The sequence below is a fragment of the Aythya marila genome, assembly GCF_965140915.1.
Source record: "Aythya marila genome assembly, chromosome: 1".
Lineage (NCBI taxonomy): Eukaryota > Metazoa > Chordata > Aves > Anseriformes > Anatidae > Aythya > Aythya marila.
Window position 1 is genome coordinate 9,427,672 of NC_139042.1, and position 26,932 is coordinate 9,454,603.

The 26,932-nt window shown below is 37.7% G+C and overlaps 1 protein-coding gene across 2 annotated transcripts; it reads left to right on the forward strand.

Annotated features, from left to right (window-relative positions):
* Positions 1-98: 98 nt before the first annotated feature.
* On the forward strand, positions 99-26,820 carry LOC309875617 (glutamate carboxypeptidase 2-like; the record flags this gene model as incomplete). 2 transcript variants are annotated; one of them, XM_082755256.1, is made up of 19 exons in its annotated part: positions 99-196; positions 1,154-1,262; positions 3,779-3,965; positions 4,759-4,860; positions 7,920-8,045; positions 9,264-9,450; positions 10,305-10,398; positions 11,656-11,754; positions 12,846-12,931; positions 13,996-14,115; positions 15,464-15,546; positions 15,790-15,853; positions 16,396-16,463; positions 18,096-18,187; positions 18,984-19,074; positions 19,870-20,134; positions 20,850-20,931; positions 22,939-23,031; positions 24,055-26,820. In XM_082755256.1, 18 exons carry the CDS (start codon positions 1,222-1,224, stop codon positions 24,242-24,244), a joined length of 2,070 nt encoding a protein of 689 aa, XP_082611382.1. In that variant the 3' UTR covers positions 24,245-26,820. The 2 variants fall into 2 exon arrangements, with proteins under 2 accessions (XP_082611382.1, XP_082611381.1); XM_082755255.1 differs by having other exon boundaries at positions 110-227.
* Between the last annotated feature and the right edge of the window lie 112 nt (positions 26,821-26,932).

Below are 26,932 nucleotides of genomic sequence, written 5' to 3' on the forward strand. Positions count from 1 at the left end.
GAGGCGGCCGGGTCCCGCCCGCCTCAAGGCGCCGTGGGGCGGGCCAGCGGCGGGACTTCGGCCGGCGGGGCGGGCGCTGCGGGGCGAGGCGGGGAGCGGCTCCGGGGCGATGTGGACGGCTCTCGGCACTCTCTCGGAGCCCCCCGGGCCCAGGGCAGCCAGCGGCCGCTTCTGGGCTGCCACCCTGGGAGCAGCGGTGGGGCTCTTCCTCCTCGGGTTCCTCATCGGTACAGTGCGGACTCACCCGCCGCGGGTCGGGAGGCTCTCCCGGCCGGCCCTGGGAGCTTCCAGCCGGGGGAGGCGGCTCGGTGCCGGGCTGAGGAGCGGTCGGGTAGGGGGGAAGGTTTGGGAGGGCTTCCAGAGCCCGGGGGCTCCGTGCCCGAGGTGAATCTGTGGCCGGCCGAGCCGCCATCTGCCCAGCAGCAGCGGCTGTCTTCCGTCCAGAGTGCCTTTTTGGCTAGTTATTGTATAATTTCATTTTAAATGCGGTAGTTAGGCAAGAGAAACGGCTTTTGTAGTGTGCTTGGAGTTGGTGGAAGGGCCCTGACTGAGTGGCGCCAGCCTGTTGCCCACTCTGCTCCCTGCCGTGTCCCCGATGTGCCACCTGTGTAACGGCTGCTGCGTTTGCACTGAACACGTACAGGCCCCGGCTTACAAAGAGGTGTCAAAAACTCTCCCTAGACAGGTGTTTCTCTCATCACTTAAGTCTGATAACACAGCTACAGTAAGGGAATGATTCCAGAAAAAGAGCCAGAGAGTGAAAAAATAGTTACAGGACATCTGTTCCTCACAAAGGGGCTCTGTTTCTGTACGTTTTCATAAAGCTGCTGCCTTTCTGAGGTGACTGGCAGCATGATGTGCTGGTGCTCAAGGAAGATAGATTGGACTCCTCAGCATCTACAGTAAAATGACTGATGAATAGATACAATACAGTATTTTATTCCCCTCAATATGTGCCCAGATAATAAGTTGTCTCACTGTGGTGTGGGACTACCACTGACATTACCAGGTTGTGGCTGCTTGACTGTGCTATGATAAAAAACAGCTGTAAAATATGCAGCGAAATACTTGTGGTGATACTGAAGAAAAATTATGTGTGTCATGGGGATATTGTTCTGGTGTTTTTACTGTTGTATTTTGCTGTGTTGTGTAGGCTGGTTTGCAAAACCTGTAGAAGAGAAGACATCTTCAAGTCCTCATGGAGAGGTGAAGGCGGCATTTATGGCTGAAATGAAGGCTGAAAACATCAAGCAGTTTCTTTTGTAAGCAGTGTGTAGGCTTAGCAGTCAAAAGAAAAAAAAAAAAAAACAACAAGCAGGAACCAGCCCACGAATATTACCAGACAGAGCATGGTGTATGGGTTTTTGGCCATAGGTTTTATCATGTTTTCCAGTGAGATGAGTGCAGTCCATCTCAGCTCCTTCCAGTCTTACTTGTGTTGAGAACACTTGAGTTGTTGTCAGTAATCTCAGTGCTTAAAGTAATTAAAAATGGCCAAGTTCTTGCTTAGCCTTCGGTGAATGCTTGTACAATGATGTAGAGGTTGACTTCTTCTCTTATGTGTGGCCTGTTTCAGCCTACAGCAGTGTTTACCTTACATTGTTTTTTATGTAAAAATTGTTTATTTAGGATTAGGCTGTATGACTAAACTTAAGTTGGGAGAGATTCAATGGAAGATAGTGGGCCACATCAACTTAGAAGAAAATCATACTAGCATTTGAGCTTGCAGTTCTTCCTACAGATTAGAACTTCATACCTTATTGTTATTCTCCCTTCTGACTTTCTGACCAAATTTATTAGATAATCTACATGGTCAGAATGATGACTGATAATTATTCACTTTCATGAAGAAAGATAGATTTCAATGCTTTCACCCTCTGCACGGTGAATAGCTAGAACAGTCATCGTAGATAGAGGTTAGTCATCTAAGAAGTATATTAAGCTGTTGATTATAAAACAAACACCTTTTAAGATGTAGGGTCTTTTTAAGACCATGTTTTTCCCCAATAATTTATTAATCTCATGTATCATCTAGTAATAAAATTAGGTGATTTTAACGCTACTCTGTTTCTTTTATTACATCTTAAAAGCAAAGCTGCTCATTTGTTGAAATGAATGGTTTTAGGTGTAGACAATAGAACTGGGTGTGCTGTTTATTCCGAACCTGATTAAATAGCAGGAAGTTCTATCTTGCTGCAAAACCAAATTACTAGAAAAAAACATTTTCAGTTTATACGTTGTGGCAATCCCACACATTTCATTTTAAGTGCACTTGCCACAAACTTTTGCAAATAAGTTAGCTGGAAAGTACATTCTCTTTACTACATAATAGACACGTACTGGACTATGTAAACATTGAAAACCAAATGCTTAAGATTTTTTTTCAGTTGTCAACCTGTGTTTTGGCTCCTACAAGGCCAACTGTTGCTAAAGAACCCTGTAAAAGGAACTTTCTGCCCTCAAAGCTCCCTGTCTCTATGCTAACAGTGAACATTGTATTGCATTTGCTGACATGAGGCCAATTCTGTGGTGAAATACAGCAGATCCTTTGTCACTACTCAGAACTACTCATGCAGGCAGTCAACAGCTTAGTACAGGAAATGAAGAAAAACACAATAGTCAGTTAAATGGGAATATAATACAGGAGAATGTTATTGCGTAACTCAAATTGTAATAAAAACCTGAGACTAAAATATTCTAAATCTTAAAGAAAACAGCCATTGGCTCTAAACATAACCATGGTGTTGGTTCAGTATGTTATCCAGAAAATGGTGCCTTCACTGTACCAGTGACTTCTCTAGTATAGTGTTGATAAAAGCTGTTGACATTATCAGAGGAATATGGGAGCATTTGGCACAAAAAGCAGAAGTGTATACTTCTTTTGAAGTAAGTGCTTTGTTTGCTGCTTTTAGTAACACTCACTGGAACTCAAGAAGGAAAATTTTTCCCAACCTTATACCTCTTTCTTATCCAAGAACCCGTTTCTTTCATGAACACCAGCTGGTGTGACACATGCTTCTGTGGCATGTTGGTGGCATGGTCATATGACTAGATGAGGACATGATTACAAACCTCATTCATCTGGGAGTTCTTTGGCTCAGTTCACCACTAGGCCTGCTCAGTGGTCTGAGCAAATTTTCTCTTTTTCATGCAGTGGGTTGCTCACTACTCATGGTATCTTTCACTGTTATTGAGTCTGTATGTCTCTGAAGTCACAAGGTTCTTAGTTTTTCTGTTCCTTGTTTGTAAGCCACTGTGAACTCTTATTTGCCAACAAGACATGCTCAGAGTGAACTTTCAGATAAATCAGTATTTATGCCAAAATTAATTAAAATAGTGGCATCCAAGGAGAATATCCAGCTAATTAAATGCAGGGATCAGAGTAATTATGCACATTTCTCAATTGGATACCTGGAGGTAATTATACTTGATTCTTTTATCGCTTCACAAGGAAGCTTAGTCTCCTTATGCACAGAAGTGTTTGGCCCAAGGTTGCCCGGAAGACAAGGAATAAACCAAGGACAAGACCCCACAGGTGATGTCATTATGCCTTTCTTGCTAAGCCACACTGCTAGCAAGATGTAAACACCTGCGACAAACTGAAATCCTTTTCCTCAAGTTAAGTGTAAGATAAGCAAATACCTAAATTCAGAAGAGTCTGGGTCCTAATTTAGTTTCAGTATGGTCTTACATGGGAGTTTCTTTCCAGCTAGGCTAAGAAGGGTTTTGATTACGAGCTGCAATTCCCGATCCTGACCAATTGCTTCTTTTTCTCTAGCAATTTTACACAGCTTCCACACCTCGCAGGAACAAAGGAGAATCTGCATCTGGCACAGCAAGTCCAAGCTGAGTGGAAGGCGTTTGGTTTGGATTCTGTTCAGTTGGTTCATTACGATGTCTTGCTCTCTTACCCTGATGAAACTAAGCCAAACTACATCTCAATAATTGATGAGTATGGAAATGAGGTACAGAAAACATCTGTTTTTGCAACCAGGGAAAAAACACCTTCATATACCTGGGAAGACTGGGAGGGAAAGCCATCCTCTGCTCTGTTCATGATGTTGCATCTGATCCAAAGCTCATGGAAATCAGTGGTTACTGTTTATTTATTTTTTTCCCTAAATTTGTATCTTTGTTTCTTCAGCTGTATGCTAAGAATACTAATAATTATCCTACTTCATGCAGCATACTGACATACATGGATGAAAGGAGAATTATTTATTAGAATTACTTTATGTAATTCAATTGTTTTAAAATTGTTCTTTTATTAAGAAAGAGGAAATCAATCATTGTCAGCATTGTTATTTGTATTGATTCATTATACAGTATTGACGATTGTGCTAAATTCACTTTCTTGAAGATCATAGAGTTTATGCCTTGAGACTGACAAATAAAATCAGTTCATGACAGAGCAACTCTAGTGTTCATAGAAGCTCTGGGGATGAGCAGAATGCACGATTTTTTTTACTATTATGATCTAACCTTCTGTTATGTGCTATACTGAGACCACTTTAGCGTAACCTGTGTTCATTTAAATGAGATTATCTGCAAAGAGTGGAGATGGGATTTGTGAGATCACACGTTGAACCTGCATATGGAAAGTGATGCCCAGTGCTTGTTAAAGTTTTGGTCACACCTCATTTTGAGTTATGAAACTAGAGTCCTTTAAACTGTAAATGTCTGTGAAATGTGCCTATGTAGACAGTACTTCTTTTTCATGTTGCTTGTTTTACGTTTTTGTTTCTTCTTTCCCAATAGATTTTCAACACGTCATTATCAGAGCCTCCTCCTCCGGGGTATGAGGCTGTTAGAGATGTGGTGCCACCCTACAGTGCATTTTCAGCCCAAGGAATGCCTGAGGTAAAATAAAATAGTAAAAGAAACAGAGATAACAGAAATAGGAAATGGAAATAGACAAAGATGGGATACTGTAACATAGTGTAGTATAGCATTGAATGGAGTAGAGTAATGTGAAATTCCTGGATCTTAGGTTTGTTCAGAACCTGACATACCAACATTGAGAAAGATGAGCTAGCTCTGTTGTCTATGATTTTTTTTTTCTCTAGATGGAGTTAAAATTGGACTGTTCTGCCTCAGCCTGAAAAATGTGGAAAGAAATCTTTAAAGTTGTCAGCTGCTTTAAGCTTTTCCTGATTATTCTGTGAATACACACCATTCTTTTCCATTTTGGTGAACAAATAGGACTCTTATATTTATGTAGCCAAATTAAAAAACTGATTTTCAAAATTCTGCTTTCCAAAGGCTCACACACAGGTATAACTGTGCAAGTTTATGGTGAGCTTGAAAATGGCCTTTGCTAGCACTTCTAGCTGGTGGAAATAGGTGTTACTGTGATCGAAGTTTAACATTAATCCCTTCTATCTTGTACGGATGGTACCAGTTGACGATCTTTCTTTTACATAGCTGGCCTGTGTAACAGGATTTTCTATCCTATGAACATTAGTGGATTCAATTAGTAATTTATAAGAATAGAAATTATTTTTTGTTTGCAGTATCTTTCCTGCCTATACACAGGATAATGTAGGTTGGCAGGGCCCTTTGGAGATTATCTGGTCCAAGCTCTGCTATGAAGTGTGGATGTGACTTTGAAACCTGATAACAATGCCTTTAGTCATCATATAGCCCAGTATTAAATTCTTATACTTTCTGAAGTTTGTTAATAAGCTGTGCAAGTCCAAAAGACAAAAGATAACCTGTATTCATTTGCCTCAGATACTCAAAGGAAGCTGGAGAACCAGGCAGGTAGCCTCTCCCCTTAGGATATGAAAGCTTTGAGCATTTCAAGAATTGCTGTGGGAATTTTGGAATGTAATGTAAGGTAAAATTACTGGATTCTGACTTTGTGTCTTAATATAATATCCCCAAAGAAAGACAGAATAACTTCACTGCTTTATTTGGTTTCTTCAGAGCTATGGTAATGGATGTGATATGAGAAATAATAAAAACAAGTTTAAAAAGCTGCAGCTTCCTTCTTCAGAAAATGATTTTATTTTAATTAAATGTGAGAACATTGTTTCTGAATGAAACAATACCTAAAAGACAGATTATCTTTTCAAAATACATTGCTTATGTTTCCCTTAATGCGTAGTACTTTGACAAAAGCTCCAGGTACCTAGCTAGTGCAGTTAGCAATAATGTTCTTTGGTGAGCACTTGTCTGCATCTATACTGCAAATAGCATAGGAGGGAGCGTGTATGTAGCTCAGCAGTGGGAATGCTCCATGGGTTATGGGCTCTTCTGAGTTTTCCCATATCCGTTTCTGTACTTCATGTTAAAAGCCATTCTATTAAACCGATCTAAGCTGTGGAGAGAGAGGTTTGCAACTTGCCAAGTGCATTCATCAGTCTCTTGCTTTCTTTGTGCTCACAAATCTTGCAAACAATTTCTGCGTAAAGGTCCAAATTCAATGAAGGGAGAAGGCTATACAGTACCTGCATGCCAGGGTAACTGCAGTCTTACAAGCAGGACACCCCCCTGGAAAGTGGGAGAAATGGATCAAAGTTCTTCACACTGAGAGAGACCAGGAGCTCAGCTCTCATGTTTTCTGAGTGAGTGCTCTAATCAGGGAGTTGTGGAAATACCATTGGGCACCATTACAGTTTCCTGCAGTTGCTCTTTAAAAATAAGTGGTAGTGACTGTGTTTTGAAAGTTAAATACTGCCACAGTAGGATAGTAGCTACTTGCCAGTTAGAGTGAGACCCTGCAGAGATGTAGAAATAGCTGCTACTTTCTGGTTCTCGTTAAATGGTAGATGGAATATATCCTGGTCTCCGATACGAATTGTCATAATGCATTTTTGTTCTGTGTGGTGTATTTCAATTAGATCCCAATAAACAGGAAAAAAAATAAGCTTTGAGCAGAAGTTTCTTTTAATAGAATTTTTTAGCAAAAAATATACAAAGTGGTGAAGTCACATTCTTAAACAGCAGTACTAATTTCTGTTCCTTCCTTCCTTGTTAAGTGACTGCAAAAGTACCCCAACTCGGTAATAATGGTCACAGATAAGATGTGTGTTTGAGACCTCTAACTAAGCTGAAAGAGACCAGACAAGGCATTTTATGAGTCCACACTACATACTCATAGCTTGTATTTTTTAATACTTTTTAAGGGGAGTCTCTACAAACATGAGGGATTTTATGACAGTTCTAGGAAATTAAATTGTTGCAGTGCTCTGTTGAGACATTGATACCATTGGTGTAGTTCTTAGTCCTTTTAATGAAAGTTAAAGATGAAGAATTTTCAGAATGTTAAATTAATTTCATTAAGGATGCCTGATGTGCTGTGTAATCACAGAATTGGAGGGGTTGGAAGGGACCTTGAAAGATCATCGGGTCCAACCCCCCTGCCAAAATGTATCAAGGAATGACAGAATCTCCAAATAAGTACCTTTGAATGTAGTTTCAGAAATCTAGAGATTAAACAATACTGTAGAAGTTCCAGATGATTGACAATCAAAATAAATACACATTACACATAAATAAAGTATTCATGACTGTGTTTCAAACATGTTCTACAATAGTTGATGTGTCATTCTAGTGCATAGGATGCAATTACTATTTACTGTGATGTCTGGATCTAAAATACCTCTGGCTGTCCAAGACTGATTACAGCTTAAATAGACTATGAAGAGAAGTAAGGGCCATACTCTAAGCATTTACACTCAGTTTCTGTTTCAGAAGTCACATCTTGTATTCTCCATAGAGTCTGAGGTCACACAATTTTTGATGTTATGAATCTATTAGGAGTCACTTACCTACCTAATTGTCTTAGGATCAAAGAAAAATTCATACAAGAACCTGTCCTGGAGCCCGTTGTTCTCAGCTTATTCTCTTCTAGGTCACACCTTCATGGTATGTTTATTGACATTCTTGTTTCAAATTCTGCCTCTTTCTATCAGGGTGAGTTAGTATATGTGAATTATGGCCGCACAGAGGACTTCTTTAAGCTAGAACGTGAAATGGGAATTAACTGTACAGGAAAGATTGTTATTGCCAGATATGGGAAGATCTTCAGAGGAAATAAGGTAAACTCTAATAAACTCTATATAAGAATATTACTTGTGCTGTCCTTTGGTTGATTTCAAGAGACTGAAACTCTTAACTAAGGTCTTCTGGAGCTTTTAGTGCAACTGAGTTTTTCATAGAGGTGCATTCAAAGTGGATTCTTTAGTAGGAAATATAAAATACTTATTTGATACGTATATAATGCATCTAAAAGATAAATGTAATTAAGTTGGAAAATGTTAAATATTGTAGTATTCAGCTGCATACTGTATTTTTTTCCCCAAATGTAACTAATAAGCTTGGGTGATACACTCTGAACTAAGCTTTTCTTTCCTGTAGATTCAGATATGCTTTAAGATCCCCATGTTGTAGTTATTGATAATGGTTTCTGTACACTAGACAAAGGCAGATCTACATGGAGGTTATTTTAAATTCTGTATTTATTAATTCCATATCCCTATCATGTAAACATTTTAAAATGACATTTTTCTGCAAATTTCCATGGCCTGACAGGAAAGTACATAACCATGTGCATACTTCAGGTGCACACTCAAGTTATTTCCTCAAAAGGGTTGTAAAGAGACAGTCTATTGTAAGCGTGTTTGCCTTTTGTATGAAAATTAGTTTGACCATAACTTGGACAGGGCTATATTTTTAATTTCTTGATTACTTCAGAGTGTCACACCAAATCTCTTGGAATCTCATTGGAATGCCAAATCTTAACACTCTTGACTGATCTTCGGTGAGCTTTAAGTGGATAACTCACTGTTTTACATATATGCCATTTTCAGCAGTGAGAAGTGACATTTGACTTTTATTCTGGATCAGGTAATAATTTCACTAAATTTTTAAAGGTTACCACTCTTAAAGATACTATCTGAATGGAAGAGACTAAAGAAGGTATCACTGTCTGTGAATCATTTATTAAAATGAAATACAAACACATCAGAGTTACTAGTATCTAGAGGGAGGGGCAGTTGTCCTTTGATTTAGAAGTGAAATGTCCTCATTGACACGAAAGAGTTGATACCTGATATCTATATATGTACAATAATAATACATATCTATATATGTATTTTCCGGAAATTTTATGATATGAGACTATTATGGGACCTTTACTTAGTCCAAGCTGTGTAAAAGGCCTTGAGCTCTAATCACTGTAATTTTTAATACTTTCTTTTGCCCCTTGAACATTTGTGTCAAACTGTCTGGATAGGAACCAGAGATGTGCTTTGCAGGTGAGGAATGCTGAATTGGCAGGTGCCAAGGGAGTTATTCTCTACTCAGACCCTGCTGACTACTGTGCCCCAGGAGTAGATCCCTATCCAGATGGCTGGAACCTTCCGGGTGGTGGAGCCCAGCGTGGAAATGTGTTAAACCTGAATGGTGCAGGGGATCCTCTGACACCAGGCTATCCTGCAAAAGGTGAGATATCTGTACCCTGGGCCATCAAGTACTTTCTAAAGTGGTGCTGGAAGTTATTGTGGTACTTGAAATTCATCTATTGTCTGTACAGTTGCAAAGAAAAAAGCTAGAGTTGGTGATCTTACAGATGGATCTCTGTCTGCCCCCTCAATAAGGGTTCCTGTGAATGCTGTAGGGAATAGGGAGAGGAATGCAGTGCCATAGGGAGTATGAGGAAAATCCATTCTTTTCCATACCTGCTAGAGAAATGGCTTCTAAATGTTGATGGTTGTACGTACTGTGAAAAGTAATATCCTGGTTTGTAGAAAAAAAAAAATCATTTGTAATTTAGCTGTGTCCAAACAAAACCTGGACCTCATTTTGTTCACAAAAACAGCAAAACAGAATATTAGGTAGCCTAGTATATAACATTATATTTGCATCTCTTTGGCAAATGCTTTAGTTCCCAGCTCAGTGTTCCAAGCATCAGGATATGGGGTCCCTTTTTGTTCTTGTAGTTTCTGTCTGGCTTTTTCTGAAGTTCCTTCAATGGAGAGAAAAACATCTATCAAAAACCTTTTCAGTGCAAAAAAAAAAACCAAACACAAACCAAGAAATAATTTAAAATTTTCCAGGCAGTTCTGAATGCATAATTGTAGATGTTGTGGGAGATTGGGAGATTTTTTTATTATTATTATTTTGTCTCTGAAAATATGTTGATGAAGCATAAAGAAGGCAGTCACTGAGGAAATGTCAGCCCAACTTCTAGTGAATTGAAATGATTATCCCTGACTCTTATGTTAAGACTGTGCTGTAAATTGTACAGACACCTTCTGGAAGTTGTAAACATGGAAATACCTGTCTTCTGCTTTCAGAATACACTTACCGATTAGACAAAGCCAGTGGTGTAGGTCTCCCAAAAATTCCAGTTCATCCCGTTGGCTATCATGATGCCGAGTCATTACTGCGGTAAGTATTTGGGAGACATGAGGAATTATAAACAGACTGTTTAGTGAAAGTGTTAAGAGTATTTGAAAAGAAAGGTAAAAGACTTTTTCACTTTGCTTCCACTGTAGTTGTTGAAATAGTATGTTTGTACTTAGGTTCTGTGTAGGAAGTGGACATCCTGTTACCTATTACTGCATATCAGATACGTGCAAAGGGATTTAGAAAAGGTCCTTTGTAACACATCAAGTATGAACTGCAGTTATAACAATTAGCAATCAAGCATACTGAAGTTATAATATAACTCTCAGTTTGAGTAAAGGCAAGGATTTGTGGAACTGCCATGGTACCTGCCTTGTGAAAAAGACCAAAAATAAAATCATTCATTTATCCAGGTAAATTCATACCATGTATCTTTGAGGGGACATTATCTGCACTCTGGTTTTAGTTCTATGAAGCTTTCTTTCATCTTTTGTATTATGTTGCATAAATATGAAATGATGCTAGCAAACCAATATAACGATACTGGAAAAAAGGCAGTGTCACAGGAGATTTAGCAGACATGTATGTTTCACTACTTTATATACTAAGTATGCAAGTGACATGAAGACAGGCTCCCATCTTTCCAGAGGATGGTATTAAAATTCATAATTATCTAAACAAACTAAATAAGTTGAAAAAAAAACAAGATGCAGTTGAGTTAGCAGGTGCAGCATTGTCCTTGTATATTCACCTTAGAACAAGAAAAGATGACTTTAACTCATATTTCTTCAATTTTAGACATCTTAAAATCACATCAACTCTGTCTATGGCAACATACTAAAAAATGTCCAGAGGCAGGCACTGAAAGACAACTGCTTGTCCTGTTAAACTGTTAGAATGGCCCAAATAACTCACTCCTGAATAAACTGTAAATGCAGTTCAAGACAGTAGAAAGATCCATGGGCCATTTCAAGAGGTGGTTTGCTTGCAAAACCCTTGCAAACGAAGACTGCTTTCCAGGATAGCTGTAGACCATTCCAAGCTGACCTCAATGTGCAGGGGAATTCCTCTATGTTAATTTACTAATATTAATGTAGCTAAAAATACAGATTAATGCCTGTGAAAGCTTATAGTACAAAATATTTAAGACAATGACCCATTACTCTGGTCTACATTTGTATGGGACTTAAAAAAAAATAACAAGATGGGGTTCCTGGTTCCTCATTTGTCTTTGGTGTTCTTGTAAGATGACTATAACTAATAATGGTAATACTTTTTTTTTTTTTTTCTTCGTAATAGTAATATGGGAGGATCTGCACCACCAAATAGTAGCTGGAAAGGAAATTTGAATGTGTCTTACAACGTTGGTCCTGGTTTCACATCAAATTATTCTACAAGGTCAGTTTTGTTTCATAAGGAACTTGTTTGAGATCAGAGAAATACAGGTAGAGAATCTGATGAAAAGTAGAATAGTTGGGGCTATTTGCATCATTCCTTTGATTCTGACCATTTTCTGGGACAAAATGCTCTCACTGCAAAGCTGCAGTAGGTTTTCATCTCATTGGGTGGATATGACCGAATTGCTTTAGTTTCAAGCTAATCTTGAGCCAGGTTCACTTGGAAAACATCTAGCTTTTCAAACAAAATATTTAATCAGAATGGTTAATTTTTAGAGAACTGAATTTGTCTTCTAAATTCATGTGGGTCCAGCTTTTGATTTTACCAGTTGCTGTATGTAAAACATTATAAACTACACGTTAAGTTTTCCAGAAAGAAATGCTTTAAGTGCAACCTCATTTTTTTTGGTTTAGTTTTGTATTTAAACTGATTTAGTAATTACAGTTTAGGATTAAGTCCAGGTATTTCACTATTGGCTGCACTTCTTGTTTATTTCAATGTGAAACATTTGACCTTTTCTCTCTGTCTTAGTCAAACCATGTGAAAAATTCTTCCTGAAAAAATAAAATTAAAAAAGGCAACCCTTGAGGATGAGTTGTTGCACCTTCAACTGTGTTGCGGATAAACAAAGTCTCTGACACAGCTCAGGCTGTCTGATTCTTGTGGTGTCTGAGGTGGCACATCAGTATGATCACACTGACTGTGTTGGAGTTGGTTCTGATTTATACCAACCTCTAGATTAGATTGAACTATTTACCTTTTTAATATTAGATGGTTTTAGTTTTTCTTTCACTCTAATTTAAGAACTAGCTCCTAGCCAAAAAAAAAAAAAATTGGACCTCTTGAAATCATTATCCATATAAATCCTACTGACATCACACCAAACACTGTTTGTTCTCAATAGCACAAGTATAAATCTGGGAAAAAAAAATACACTGAAATATTTTCAAATTTACTTTGGTTTAACAGTGGGTAAATTTAGCCAAAATCCTTTCATTACACTTTATATTTTACAATTTTTAAAGGTGTTGATGTTTTAATATCTAATCTGATGGATATATTCTGTTTGGATTTTCTTCCCAATGCACTAGAAAGGTGAAAATGCACGTTCATAGCAACAACAAAGTAACAAGGATTTACAATGTGATTGGTACCATCAGAGGCACAGTGGAACCAGGTAAAATAGTTTGTCTTCAGTGTAATGTGAGTGTGCAATGACTTCTACACACACTTCAGAGTTAGGGGAAATGAGGAAGATAATTTTCTCTGAAATACTGGACCATGTGATCCTTTGTGTTGAAATATTTACTGCAGCAGATTTCATATATCTCAGAGTATGTCAGCACTTTCACTATACATGCTGATTTTTCAAGGTGGAGTCATACTCTAGACAGAAATATTTTGCTTCAGGCAGGTAATTTTGCAACTGAAAGAATACCCTTAAGTGGATATTTTCCCTACTAATGGAGGAACAGTATTATCAATCACAAGAGTTCAAAACCAAATGGAAATGGGGTATAACAGTACAAGTCCTGAAAGAATTTGCATTCCATCTGAACACATCATTTCCACCACTATTAATTTATTGCCTGTCTTACAGTCTCCTGTAGTCAGTGTGATCTTTACACTATAAAAAACCAGATATATAGACATCCCTAGAATGATAACAGCATTTCATCTGTAACTGCAGCACTTCTCTGTTGCCTAAAACAAAACTGTTAACCGTATTGTAGTATCACGTAGATCTAGTCTGATTTGGATCATATTAATCACATTTTCATCATGATTGTAGGCATTCCTTTTTATGATTGGTAATACATATACCCATTGAAATACACGTTTTAATGCTGTGAGTTGTCATGCTGTACAAAAATAATTAGCTGGTCAACTTCACCATGAAACACAGTATTGTAAAATGTGAAAAAATGGTTCTGTCTTCAGAGGAAAGCCACAGTATTTCTAATAATACAAGTAGCATTATGGAATTTAGGAGATTTTATGTATATGAGGTTGAATTACTGTGCTTGACAAGTTTTTTAACACTTGCTGAAAATGCAGAAAAATGTCTTTGGAGATTTAAAATGTCTTTTGCGTTTCCATTAAATGTATGATAAACTAGTAAGCTTTGTTACCTGATGCTTACACATTTATATGGAAAACTAAAAATTACTTCCAACTAACAACACTATGGGGGAAAAAAAAAAAAAAGTTTTTTCTAAGTAAACTTCCCTATTTCTCTAGACAGATATGTTATCCTGGGAGGCCACCGTGACTCGTGGGTGTTTGGTGGTATTGATCCTCAGAGTGGAGCAGCTGTGGTTCATGAGATTGTGAGGAGCTTTGGAAAACTGAAAAAGGAAGGTAATTGTAATGAAAGACTGAAGTACTCTAAAACCACCACTGTCAACAGTGCCCATTGATATGGCTGGGATTGAAGCATGTGCTTAGAAGTAAACGTGTATCTCTCTGATCTCTCAGATAAGCACACTGCTCTGCAGCTGTTAACTAGTTTCAGTTACAACCCATCAGTATTTCTGAATTATTTCTACTCAAGAGAAAATAGATCTGAAAGAAAACAAAACACAAAGTAGAAGATGTGAGGATAAAATAAATGAGACAGTTGGATACAATTGATTGCTGTGTATTTGATGCTGATCATACCAGATGTTTCAGTGGTCCTACTAAACTGATACCATGGTGATCTTATCAACAACACTTCAGCAGGGCAGCATTGGGAGTCTTCTCATCACTTGACTCTAGTTTGGAGACAGACTCAAGAATGAATAAAGTCTGTGCAATGCAAAGAATGAGGTGTGCAAGCATAGTATAGGAGGTAATGGTTAAAAATACCTCATGCCTAGTTCATTACAATAGGAAAAAAATGTCAACTACCAAATTTCTGTTGTTGTCAGAGCAAATGCTGTTACTGTCCCTGACATCCCATGGAAATAAGCTTTGACATAACTCAAATACTGTGCTATAGGAGCTTTCTTTGCCTACCCACTGCACTTAAAACCTATTAGCATTCAGTTTCCTTGCCATTCCATGGAAGTTATTCAATATAAGGGGAAACTCTCCTTAGAATACAAGTGGAAAATAAAATAAAAAAAATAATAAAGTTGAAAGGGAGCAAAGTTTGAAAGGTTCCAGTAACCTCAAACTTTGGGCGAAGACAAAGGCAAGGCAATATAGAGCCAATTAGAGGCAATATAGAGACGTTTGGTCTGGGTTTAAATGCAGAACTTCAAGAGAAAGATCCTTGCTTTAAAGGTTACAAGGAATTTTGTAGGTATTGAAATCTGGTATTTGGGAAACAGGTCAAAGAAATTCAGTAATGGATATGAAAATTTGCCAAACACACTTTTCTGACGAAGCAGACATCATTTAAAAATATGCACTAAGTTGAATTGAGCAAAAAGAAAAGGTTTCTTTCAAGGATTTACGCACATGCACATTCTTTTTTCTTGTTCAGAGTTAAATTTTAGAAGTTTCTGTTGAGAGAAGAGCATGTAAACATTTTTATCATATTGAACCAATAGATTGCTAAAAAAATTAGCAAGGCATTATTAGATTAGTAAGGAAGTTGTTTTTAAAGTTCCTTAAACATACCTCTTTTTCCACAAATCACTATTAAAGATCACACACACCCTCCAAGTGACACAAGCTATCTTTATTTCTGTAACACACTTTTCATGGTCTTTTGTTGCAGGATGGAGGCCAAGGAGAACAGTGATATTTGCAAGCTGGGATGCAGAGGAATTTGGCTTGTTAGGATCGACAGAATGGGCTGAGGTAAACTGACAGTGTTAAAAGAGAAATTTTCACAGTGGCAGATCTTTGAGAAATATGTGCCAAAAAGCAGCACTCCTTCTTTCCCTTGCTCTCTCTCTCTTTGTTGCACTTAGGAACTACCAAGGCTCATTTCAGTAGGTTATATGATGTTTTTCCCAGAAACAGCTGTTTGTTCTGGGGGTGGGAAAATCATTCTGGGAGAAAAAGTTGATCAACTTTTTCTTTCTCTATTCCTCCTCACAGGAAAATGCCAAACTATTGCAAGCACGAGGAGTAGCTTACATCAATGCAGATTCCTCTATTGAAGGTATATGGTTTCAATTTGCCTTTAGTAGTGGTGGTATATACAGGTGACCAGGAGGCAGTTTAACTTGAAGATCTATGAAAGCTCCAAAATGATAATGTTGTTGCCTTAGTCCAGGAGTAGATATGGAAGAAAACTGTCCCAGAATCATAAAGTATCCTTCAGGTATTCCTGTTGCTTCAGGAAAGATGTTCTTTGCAGCAGCTGAACTATTTGGGAAATCATGGGGAGGGACAAGTGTTGTGCCTCTGTCAGCAGTTTTATAGCAACTCTCGAATCTGCATCCACTCTCATAATGTATGTAATCAACATAGGGACATAGGAAGAGCTCTGAGAGTTGCTTCAAAAGGTGGGCTGTAATTCATACTAATTAATACAAATGCATTAATTAGATCACAGGAGGAGACCCCTTCTGCAGGGAGAGTCAGCTTGTTCCTTGTAGTGTGTGTAACTCTCTAGTCCCTTTCTTATTAACAAATAATGGCACAAAGCTTTGGCTGAGAAGACGGTACTTGTTTGTACAAATAATTTTTCCTGTTTTTCAGGAAACTACACACTAAGAGTGGATTGCACGCCACTGATGTACAGACTAGTGTACAGTGTGACCAAAGAGGTAATATTGCTTGAAATTTTTAGCCAGAATATTTAGTACTCACTCACTGGCTGGGGCTCTGTGCATAAAATATGATGTCAGACATTGCTTTCTTTTCTAACTGCAGTCACCCTTTTTAAGTCAACAGCTTTTTTCCCAGAAGTGGCAAAGGGATTTCAAATGTATACCTTTAAATTATTGGCTATTCATGATTTTTTCTCTCTTCCTGTGAAAGTTCTCCTTCTGAGAACAGACTATTAAATTCCATGAGCCAGAGAACAAGAACAAGCACAAATGTAGCTGCCCAGTCCAACAGCTCAGGTGCCCGTGGTAGTGGAAGAGTCTGTCTGTCTCCCTTTAGGCAGGGGAAGACGTTAGGGTTGCTGAAGTGTTGTTTTTAACATGATGTGGCAGGTTGGGTCACTGTGCTCATTTTCCATGGATCCTGTTAGGTACTCAATGGCTCTGCCCATTATGCTCTCACACATATTTATGTGGCACATAAAATTAAAAGGTAGGGACCTTTCTCAGGAAATAGCATCTCCATCTTAAATGTAAGATGTTCCTTGCTCTGAGAGTGGGTCTTAGAGGCTGATAATAAGGGCTTTTTGGTTCTTTTCTGTTCATCTGCATCAAAGCGTGGACATTTATTTCATCTTCTGTGTGTTTTATATATATGCATGTAATACACATTTAACCGCTCCATGTATTCTGTGAATTTACTGTATCTGTCTTCATCTGCTATGTCTGCTTCACCCATCTGTCTTTTCCAAGGTCAATACTTTGTTATCTCTTGGAAGCTGACTTTAGTCTGCAATGAAAGTAAGGGAAGGGTAGTAACTCAGTATAATAATTTTCTGGCAATTGCAAGGCAACAAATAAAATTTAACTCTGTTAAAATTAGATGCCCATTTACAGATATTTCTGTCTGGAACTGCAGAAGAGCTGATCACCTGCAGTTCCCATGGTAACTTGTGCTAAATGCGAGTGTTCAGAACTGTCAGAAAATCAGGTCATTAGAGTCTCAGTTTGGACACCAAGAGCTATCATTAAAATGTTGACCTAAATACCAGTAAACATGGTTGCATAACCTTCCTCGAGCTGGGAAACAGCAACAAAGGCTGATGAATGCCTGTTACTACACTCGCTTGGTAGCTGATTTTTGAAGGGAATGCTAATCAGGAAGGAGGTGCTGTGTAACCCCATCCAAAATGAATCTGTAGCAAAAAGCATTGGCGCTGTTCTGTAAACAGTCAGCTCTGTGACCAGATAGCCAAAGATGCTTTATTTTGACTGTTATTTTGAGAAAATAACATAAAAACTATATTTCATAGAAACACATAAAAAATAAATATAGTTATTGATAATTCTTAATAAAGACAATTAAAAGTGTAAATATTGATTTGAAATGTTTTGCTTTCCTTCTGTTTTTTTTTCCATCTAAAAAGTTGCCTATTTTTAGCAAATAAATGTTCCTTTGAAAAATGCTTCGTATAAAAGGTTAAAGTGAAAATGCAGAAGGGCTGAGGGGCTTAAGAGTGTTATTTATTCATTTTCCTAGGCCATAGCCAAGTGATGGCAGGTTGTAGTTTTGTTGATTGGTAATATTTGAAATTGTACCCTTTGTCTTCTTTTACAATACATATTTTCTAGATACCAAGTCCTGATGAGGGGTTTGAAGGAAAATCTCTCTATGAGAGCTGGTATAAAAAAAATCCATCAAGAGAATATAAAGAGGTTCCCAGGTCAGTGACAAAAGAAAATCAAAACTTTGCTAGAATTTATTGTAGAGTGTGGGTTTTAAAAGAATATATACACTTGAAAAACGGAGCACTTGAAAGAAAGAGTGTTAATTTCAGCTGGTATAGATTTCAGAATTTTGTTGATTGTGGCTCATACAGTGTTGTACAACATTTTTGAGAGCTTGCAGTTGTAGAATGAACAAGAGTCTTTGTGTATGAAAAATACAATTTTGTTGTATTTTATAGAGATTTAGACAATAAGGGTAATATATACAGGCCAGTAGCAGAAGCACAAGATGGTAACATGGACCTACCCTTGCACTTGCTTCTGGTCTCCTGGAAGGCCTCTGAGGTTGAGTGGCTGAGGAAAATACCAGGCAGGTTCTTACAACACTCTCCTTCAAAATTAGCAGGGTTCCTTTAATGAATCTTGTATATGGAGTTGTGCTGGTACTGTTCTGTTTTCTCTGAGCTTAGAGCCTGGGATATTGGAAGTTTAACAGGAGTTCATTGGGTCGTTCTTCTCAATGATTAAAGACAGTGAGTTAAATTCTTCCCCTGAGTGTTTGATTTCTCTACAGTGACTCTGCCCCTCTGGGAATTACAGTTGTTGGTACAAGGAGGTACATGCAGTGCAGGAGTCCGGGCAATTCATAGTGTATTGACAGAAAGAGCGTCCTAGAGAAAGACTGTGTAGTGACTGTACTGGAGAATAAATAGCTATCAGTACTTGGAAACAAACTAAAAAATATATTTTGGGTATTGTCACTCAAGACGTTTTCCTTTTTCTTGTTAAAAGAATAAATAAGTTGGGTTCTGGCAATGACTTTGAAGTCTTTTTTCAACGTCTTGGCATCGCTTCAGGCAGAGCACGTTACAGTAAAAACTGGGTAAGTCTGTGTCTTTGTAATTACATCTCCCATGTAACTGCCTGAGTAATATCAACTGTGTAATTGAGCCATTCAGTCTGTCAGCTTTTTGGAGTCAGCTTAGTGTGTCAGAGTGTTCATTACTAGAACTCTGCTACTACAACACAAATATTTAGTAAATAGGAATGGTCAGCTTGGTGTCAATCAGACAAGAGAAGAAGGAGACCTTTGTTCAGAATAACTGGATGTGCTCAAAATTACTTATGGCTGATGAAGGCTTGAGTGGCTTCTGATGACTTTTGAATTAATTGGGATGGCATGTGAAGCTTTAAATTCAAAAATGGCTCATGTTTCACAAAGAAGATAAGTTTGACTCTGGAGCATGCTGTAAAATGAGACCAATTGAGAAACGTTCAAGGAACTATCTATTAAATATGATCTTTTCTCTGAACAGACATAACCAAAGACATAAACAAAAATGGCAGTTGAGATCCAAGCAATGAGAGGAAGGGCAACATTATCTTAATTTAGCCTACTAGCAGTTATATGTCCATTCTTAGCTACCTTCTTTAGGATCTATACCCGGTCAGTGGAGAGCAGTGTCTGAGTGACCATCTCATCATAGGTTAATGTCTAGGAGAGCCACCACTAAACAGTTCTTCTCATTTGATTGTATGTAGTGGCTACAGAGGATTCATGTGACCTAAACATTTCACTTTACAGTGCTTTGAATCCCACAGCAAAGGTTTTCAAGCATACCTGCAGTATCCACAACTGACAGGAATTAATGGTTTTGTTTGGTTTTGTTTGTTTCAGAATGTAGAAAAGTATAGCAGCTATCCAGTTTACCACAGTGTCTATGAGACCTATGAAATTGTGGAGAGATTTTATGATCCCACTTTCAAGAATCATCTGACAGTAGCTCAGGTACGGGGAGGGCTGGTGTTTGAGTTGGCCAACTCTGTTGTGCTTCCTTTTGACTGCAGAGATTATGCATCAGCTGTGAGCAACTATGCTCATATCATCTATAATATGTCAAGAAATCATGAAGAGCAACTGGCAACATACAACGTATCCTTTGGTACGTACAGTCATTATCACATTCCTCTGTTAGTGTTTTATCTCATTGTATAAGCCTTGTTCAGGCCTTGGTATTTGCTTTGTGCTGTACAAGCAATAGATAATACAAGAGCCACCCCTTCAAACAATTTGGAATGTGACTGTTTCCTTCACTAGTGTGCCATTGCAGAAGCTATGCTGCTGCCATGGAGAGCTAACAGTTCCCATCACGTGATGGTCAACTCTGAGATCAGACTAGGTTGCTCAGAGGTTTGTCCTGTCTGGTTTTGAAGACCTCCAAGGACAGCGATTGCTGCTAATGACATATGTGCCTATGCACACTCGCTTTCTTTCTCTCACTGCCTCCTTCCCTCACTCTCACTAAAAACTCCTTTTATGTGGCAGGACATAATGGAAATGCATAGGTTGTTGGGCTCTATAAAACTGTGCGCCTACCTGAACAGTCTGGTTCTGGCAATCCATGCTCTTGACATTTTTCAATTATGAAATAATAAACTGTTCACAAAAATACTGATTTCTATTGTTTCCAATGAAAGTTTTCACACAGAATTACATAGTTTTTAATGTAGGAATGTGGAGTTACTTGATTTTTGTTCATCAAGAATGATCAGATCATGGTCACAATGAAAGATAAGCAGTTTTATTTTGAAGAATTTGATTTGTTAAATGGTTTCTTCTGAATTTAAAGTTAAATGCTTCCTTTTTTCTCCCACCAGATGCTCTGTTTTCAGCTGTGAAGAATTTTACAGAAGTGGCTGCTAACTTTCATGACAGACTGCAGCACATAGACACCAATAAGTAAGTTTTTTCTTCCAGTCAAATCTATGGGCTCAGAGGGCATTGTCTTTTCTTGCATTTAGTCCCCTGAATAACCTTGAAGTCCTTATGGATTCTTCTTTTTAAGGATCTCGTTACTCTAGGAAACAAACTATAGAACTGTTGAACTAGTGAACATCAGAGATGCTGCAGAGCCTGGGAATCTAGCCATTTAGCTTTGAAAAGTGTCCAAGCTAATGAGTGTCAATTCTGCTCAGGAACAGCACCAGGATGACACATGGACGTGACAAGACTGTTGGTTAGCATGAGCAGAGCCAGCCCATGTGTGTCACTTCCTCCAGATACAGACACATCCTAGGATTGTATCACTGGATTATCATTAAAGAACTAATGATAACTTGTAGTCTTCATTTGACACTCTAGTTTTCAAGTTACTGATACTACTTAATGAAGAAAACAAGCAAAACAACACATCTGTACCATGCTTGTAGTCATGGCAAGCTTTTTGACAGGCTTTCCAAAAATTCTGTATAGCACCTATGCCATAATTTGCACTTGAATTAATTCGTTCTTTGTAGGCCATGCCCAGAATTAGAAACTATGCTTCCTTTTATATATACATACATGTATGTTGCATTTATTGGGAAGAATCTAATTTAGCTGTATGCTGGCCCTTATGGAAGACTAAGTGAGAATAAAAGACATCCTTTAATGGCAGCAACTTTCAAGATAAATAATTATCTCATAAGTAAAATATTACATTTATGGCATATGATACATATGATATTTGTATGAACTTTATATTTCTAGAGCATTTACACTGCATCATGTTACTAGAAAAACACTAATTTGTATGAGCAGAAAAATTATCTTTTAAGTAGTTAGAACACTAACTGTGTTTTCTGTTTTATTTTGCATTTACAAATCATAACTTCTGTCCCCACATCAGATCTATTCTGTTTTATTGTGATTTTGTAACTTCTGTCAGTTATCACAGCTTACATACTTGATTTACCATGTAAATTTCAATTCATTTGTTTTTCTAAATCACAAAAGTGTATCAATAAATACAGCAGAAGTTTCAAAATACGTATAAGAAAATAATTTCCTGTTAACCTTTGTGATCCAGTGTGGAAACATGTCCTGCAGAATTCTGCAGCACATTAGCGGTTGATAAAGTTCAGTTCAAAATAATTTCATTGATGGAAGTCCTAAAGCTAAGCATTAATTCAGCCAACCTGAATCAGTTTCCATTTACACCCATGTAAACTTGAAACAATTTCATTGACAGTAGTAAAATTATTCCAGACTTACAGTGATATAAATTTTACCACTTTTTCTTGATAAGTGCTTTTGAAGTTCTACAGTAAGTTACTTTAGATGTAAACTATCAAACCCACATATAGTCAGTATATTCTTCTTCACATTTCTTGTATTTGTTAAGCATCAGTAGTATGCCCAGAGCTATTCAAAGCACACAGAAACAGATGGTCTCTGCTGAAGGGAATTTACAATCTGCTATCAGACAAATACAGTTCTTGGATGACTCAAAAGATGATTCTAACATTACAAGTTTCCTGTTCCTCAGATGTTGTAGTTTTACATATAGAAATAAATGTGATTTAATTGAAGTAATTTGCTGCTCACTGGCTTTGAAGAAAATGGAGTTTTGTACAAAAGAAGAGAACGGTTTGTCCTAGCATCCTAATGAAAAGGAGGTACAAGAATAAAATGCAGCATGAGAGAAAATACCTGAAAGGCTTTCTTCTTTTACAGTATCTCTTGGCCTTTAAGAAAAGCTTTAAGGTTTATAACTTTCAGGTTATAGGCCAGGCTGTCTCACAGTATAGAGCAGCATAATTCTCTTGTGCAGGTTAGCTGTCATGCTCTGTCTTCTGTCTTCTATGCTTGAAATTCAGCCTTGTGGATGTACTGTCCTTCATGAATGCACAGCTGTATCCATTGTGGCACTGAAGGATAGTGGGCCAAACACTCTGTAGCTAACATGTTCTCTTGTTTTGCTTTTAGCCTCCTTGCTGTCAGATCATTAAATGATCAGCTCATGTTTCTAGAAAGGGCTTTCATTGATCCACTTGGATTACCTGGAAGGCCATTTTATAGGTAAGAAAGGCTTATTTTTTACATTCTGACTGGAGTACTGTATGAGAATTCCTTTATGATTTATAGGCCTCTAGATGGAATTGTAATGGTTTTATTCAATGTAGTAAAATTAGATTAAATAGGACAAATAAGATTGAAAAGCATAAACAACATCAGGGAAAACTTCAGTGAGATACTCTGTACGGAGTAGGAGTCCCATTTTAAGCCTATTCAGATCAGTAAACCCATTTCCATTGATTTCAGTGGGCTTCTAAACAGATCAAAAAGTTTGTCCGCTGTCTCAGTTCAAGTCATTTCACTGATAAAGGAGGTTTGGTTTCAAAGTGAAATAGGGTATACTTAAAACATCTCGAATTTGACCTGCCATAGCAGAACAGCCATGCTAGAAAATACACTGTAGAGGGCAGTACTCCAACAGCAGTGAAGTGAATTCACTAGTTCTCTCTTCCAGTTCAAGAGATAAATCTTGTTTGAGAGGCAGAATAGTTGAGTCAAGCCTAGCTTTTTGGTCATTCCTACCACTCTGTATTCAGATCGGTCATCTTTCCAATAAAAAGTTCCACTAAAAATTAAGTGTAGAAAGAGAATGTAAGATCTACAGTCCTTATATCTCACATGACTTCTGGTTAAAAATCTATTGAGAACAGTCCAAAGCCATAAAGCATGCTTGTATCTGTCAAAGACTGTGTACATCTATGAGAAAAGGTGCTGGCTTGCTTTTTTTTTTTTTTTTTAATCTTTCCCTTTCATCTAAAAAAAGGGAAAGAGTGCTTTATTCAACTCTATCTCAAGTCTTAGCTACAAAGTTCTTGTATTCAAATGGAATAATGTAGTTCATTTTATTTTCTTGCTTAACAGACTATAGGCAGTATTGCTATTATATATATATATATATATATGTAACTATTTATTTACCCCTTCATTATCAAGAATTTTAGATTTGTATAGAAAATAATATTTCATTTTCCTAATGCACAATATTATTGTGTTCTGTTGTTTTTTTCCCCCTCAACTTCCCTACAGACATGTTATCTTCGCTCCAAGCAGCCATAACAAGTATGCAGGAGAATCATTCCCAGGGATCTATGATGCCATGTTTGACATTAAAAATAAACCCGATCAGCATGAAGCCTGGGAAGAAGTTAAGAGGCAAATTTCCATTGCTGCCTTCACTGTACAGGCAGCAGCAGGAACACTGAAGGAAGTAGCTTAAATATCAACAACATAATCATCAATGAAGACTACAGATAACAGCTTGCAGAAGCCTCAAAACAAGAACTTGTAAAACACCAAGAGGATTATTAGAAAGAACACAAAACTCAGACAGTCTTGTTCTTTGCAAATAATATAACCAAGTGCAATGCATTTAGCAGTGTTAAGGTAAAGTAATCCATTCTGAGAGCTCAGGCTTTAGATAATTAATGAAGTGAGAGTCTATATTTTAAAAAAATCAAGATTTTTCTGTTTCCTATTTCAAAAAGTGCTAACCACCAGATTTATTTTCAGAGCTGTGAATTTTGCTTGCCTTATTAATTTCTATAGTAATCCTCATAGTGCATTAGGAAAACAGAAGACATTTAATGTTTTTATCAGTTTCTATCTTTGTTGTTGATGTTCTATTTTTTACCTTAGAATTGCATAATATATACAAGATAACATTTTCAGCTCTCCTTTTAGATGAAGATTCACATATGAAGATGGGAAAACATGCTGCGTGAGGAATGTATCATGATCTTAACAAGTTTGGGGCTGCCAGCCCAAAATTCTCATCCATGATGTTCTTCTCTTTACATGCAGTCTTTCAGCTGTTTGCAAATAGAGTTGAGCAAGAAGCCTTTAGTCACCAGCGTAAAAACAAGGCAAAGCATCTTGTCAGACTATTATGATCTCACAAAACATGTCTTTCAAGATGAAGACATATTTTTATTCCCTTATCCCAAATGTACTTGTGCTAATTCTTGCCATAACAAGGCATTTTTCATATGAAAACAATTAGCAAGGAAAATTCATCATGTCCTTAATTTGAGAGGATACCAAATTATTAACATCTTCATGGAATCTGTATTTCTGGTTTTGACATGCAGCTTACTCTTACAACAAACTACTCAAAAGAGTACAATGGGACAATAGAGATCAGACCAAAGTCTCAGAAAATCAGGTCAATTCTTCTGACAGTCTGCTACTGGAGGATTTAATAAGCTCTTGCATGGCAAATATTTTTATGTAATTTGATTTGCCATTTCAGCTCAGACTTCCACCATTTCTTAGAAGACTGAGCCATGATCAGGTGGATTTCAGTGTTGTGATAGATTTGGGATTTTCCATAAAATCCTAATTTATTCATAAATATTTCTGACCTAACCACAGCATGATTTCATTTTAGTTTAGTTAGGGGCCTTTTTGGCAATAGCTGGTAGGTAATAAAAAATGGCAGAGACTAGGACCTCACAAAATATTAAGCTAGTTATACTCTTTAAGTGCTGCTAGATATGGCAGCATCTATATATATGTATAAAAATATATATTATGTGGGCTGTTTCCTAACCACTAGAAGTAATAAGACATAGGGACAGAAGCTCTCTCCTCTCGACTCTGTGCCTCAGAACAGAGCAAAGGTACAGGTTGGCTGATGCAGGGTGTCATGGATAAGATTTAAACTGTCTAAAGAATCACCGCTAGAGTTAGTAGCAAAAATGGTATATTGAAATAAAATACTGTAAAGATGAAGCTTAATTAAGTCCGATGGCAAGGTTCAACTTACTGCACAGAAGATATAATAAAGATTCAAATTTACCAGTACAAGAACTTAATGCCCTCTGATACAAGTTATGCACAGTATCGGTCACTTACCAAAGATCTGCAGCTGCTAGGGTGTTCCCCAACCTGGAGGAGTAAGCATCTTTGAGAGGCATCCCAACTCGAGGGGAGATCACTGCCATGCAGCCAGCTGCTTAGCAGGGAGAGCCCAAAGCAGCTCCCTCAGACTATCGTGTTAAGGAATAATGTTGGCTTGTACTCAGATTATAAAAAATGGAAAAGGTAAGCATGACTCCTTGTACCCACAATTTCTTTTGTTCCATGATAATTAGTCTTGGAAGAACCTCCTGCTATTCATGTGTTAATTGCATGATTGATATCCTGGTTTCCAATCTCATCATAGTGTGCTCATCAAAGCACACCATCTCACCTGTTCCTGTGTGGGTTTTCCAAGAAGAGGGTGGAATTAGAGAAGTTTATGGCCCAGCCAGGGTCTAGGCCTTTTACTTCCTTCAGAGCCTAAACCAAACTACCACTAGTTTGGTCAAGGAGTTGAGGGCATCCTTCACACAGAGAGGGGAGGTACCCAGAAGAGTGTTTTTAACACAGCGATTTACATGATGTTTTGGTAAGATGGAATTCAAACTCTCCAGTGCTTTCTCCCAGAGTTGTGTCTGCTTTGTGACCTGCATTTGTTCAGTGCCAACTACAACCTATAGCAGTTGAATTTTGAAAGAAAACCTTTACATATTTTTTTTGAAAGAAGATTCTCAGTTGCACTCAGTCCAGTTCTTTCCCCAAGCATTCGTGCAGTCACTTAAATAAATCTGAGGCCAAAGCCCAGTTCTCCATGCTGCCTGTGGGCGTGTTGCCCCACTCCTTTGTCAGCATGAAGATTTTCTGATCTCCAACATGAGAAGTCTGACTAATACGTGGGGCTGACTTTTCTCAAGATAGGCACTGTTATTCTCAGCCTTAGCTTATCCAGCACCATGTTGGGTGTTCCTGACCCCACTACAGGAAATCACCACGATCTGCAGAATTGTTATGACAAAGTAACACTCCTTTTTTTTTTTTTTTTTTTTTTTTTTTCTTCCTTTCTGTAAGGAAGGAAGTGCAGGTGTCTAGTTCTGCAAGCTCTAAG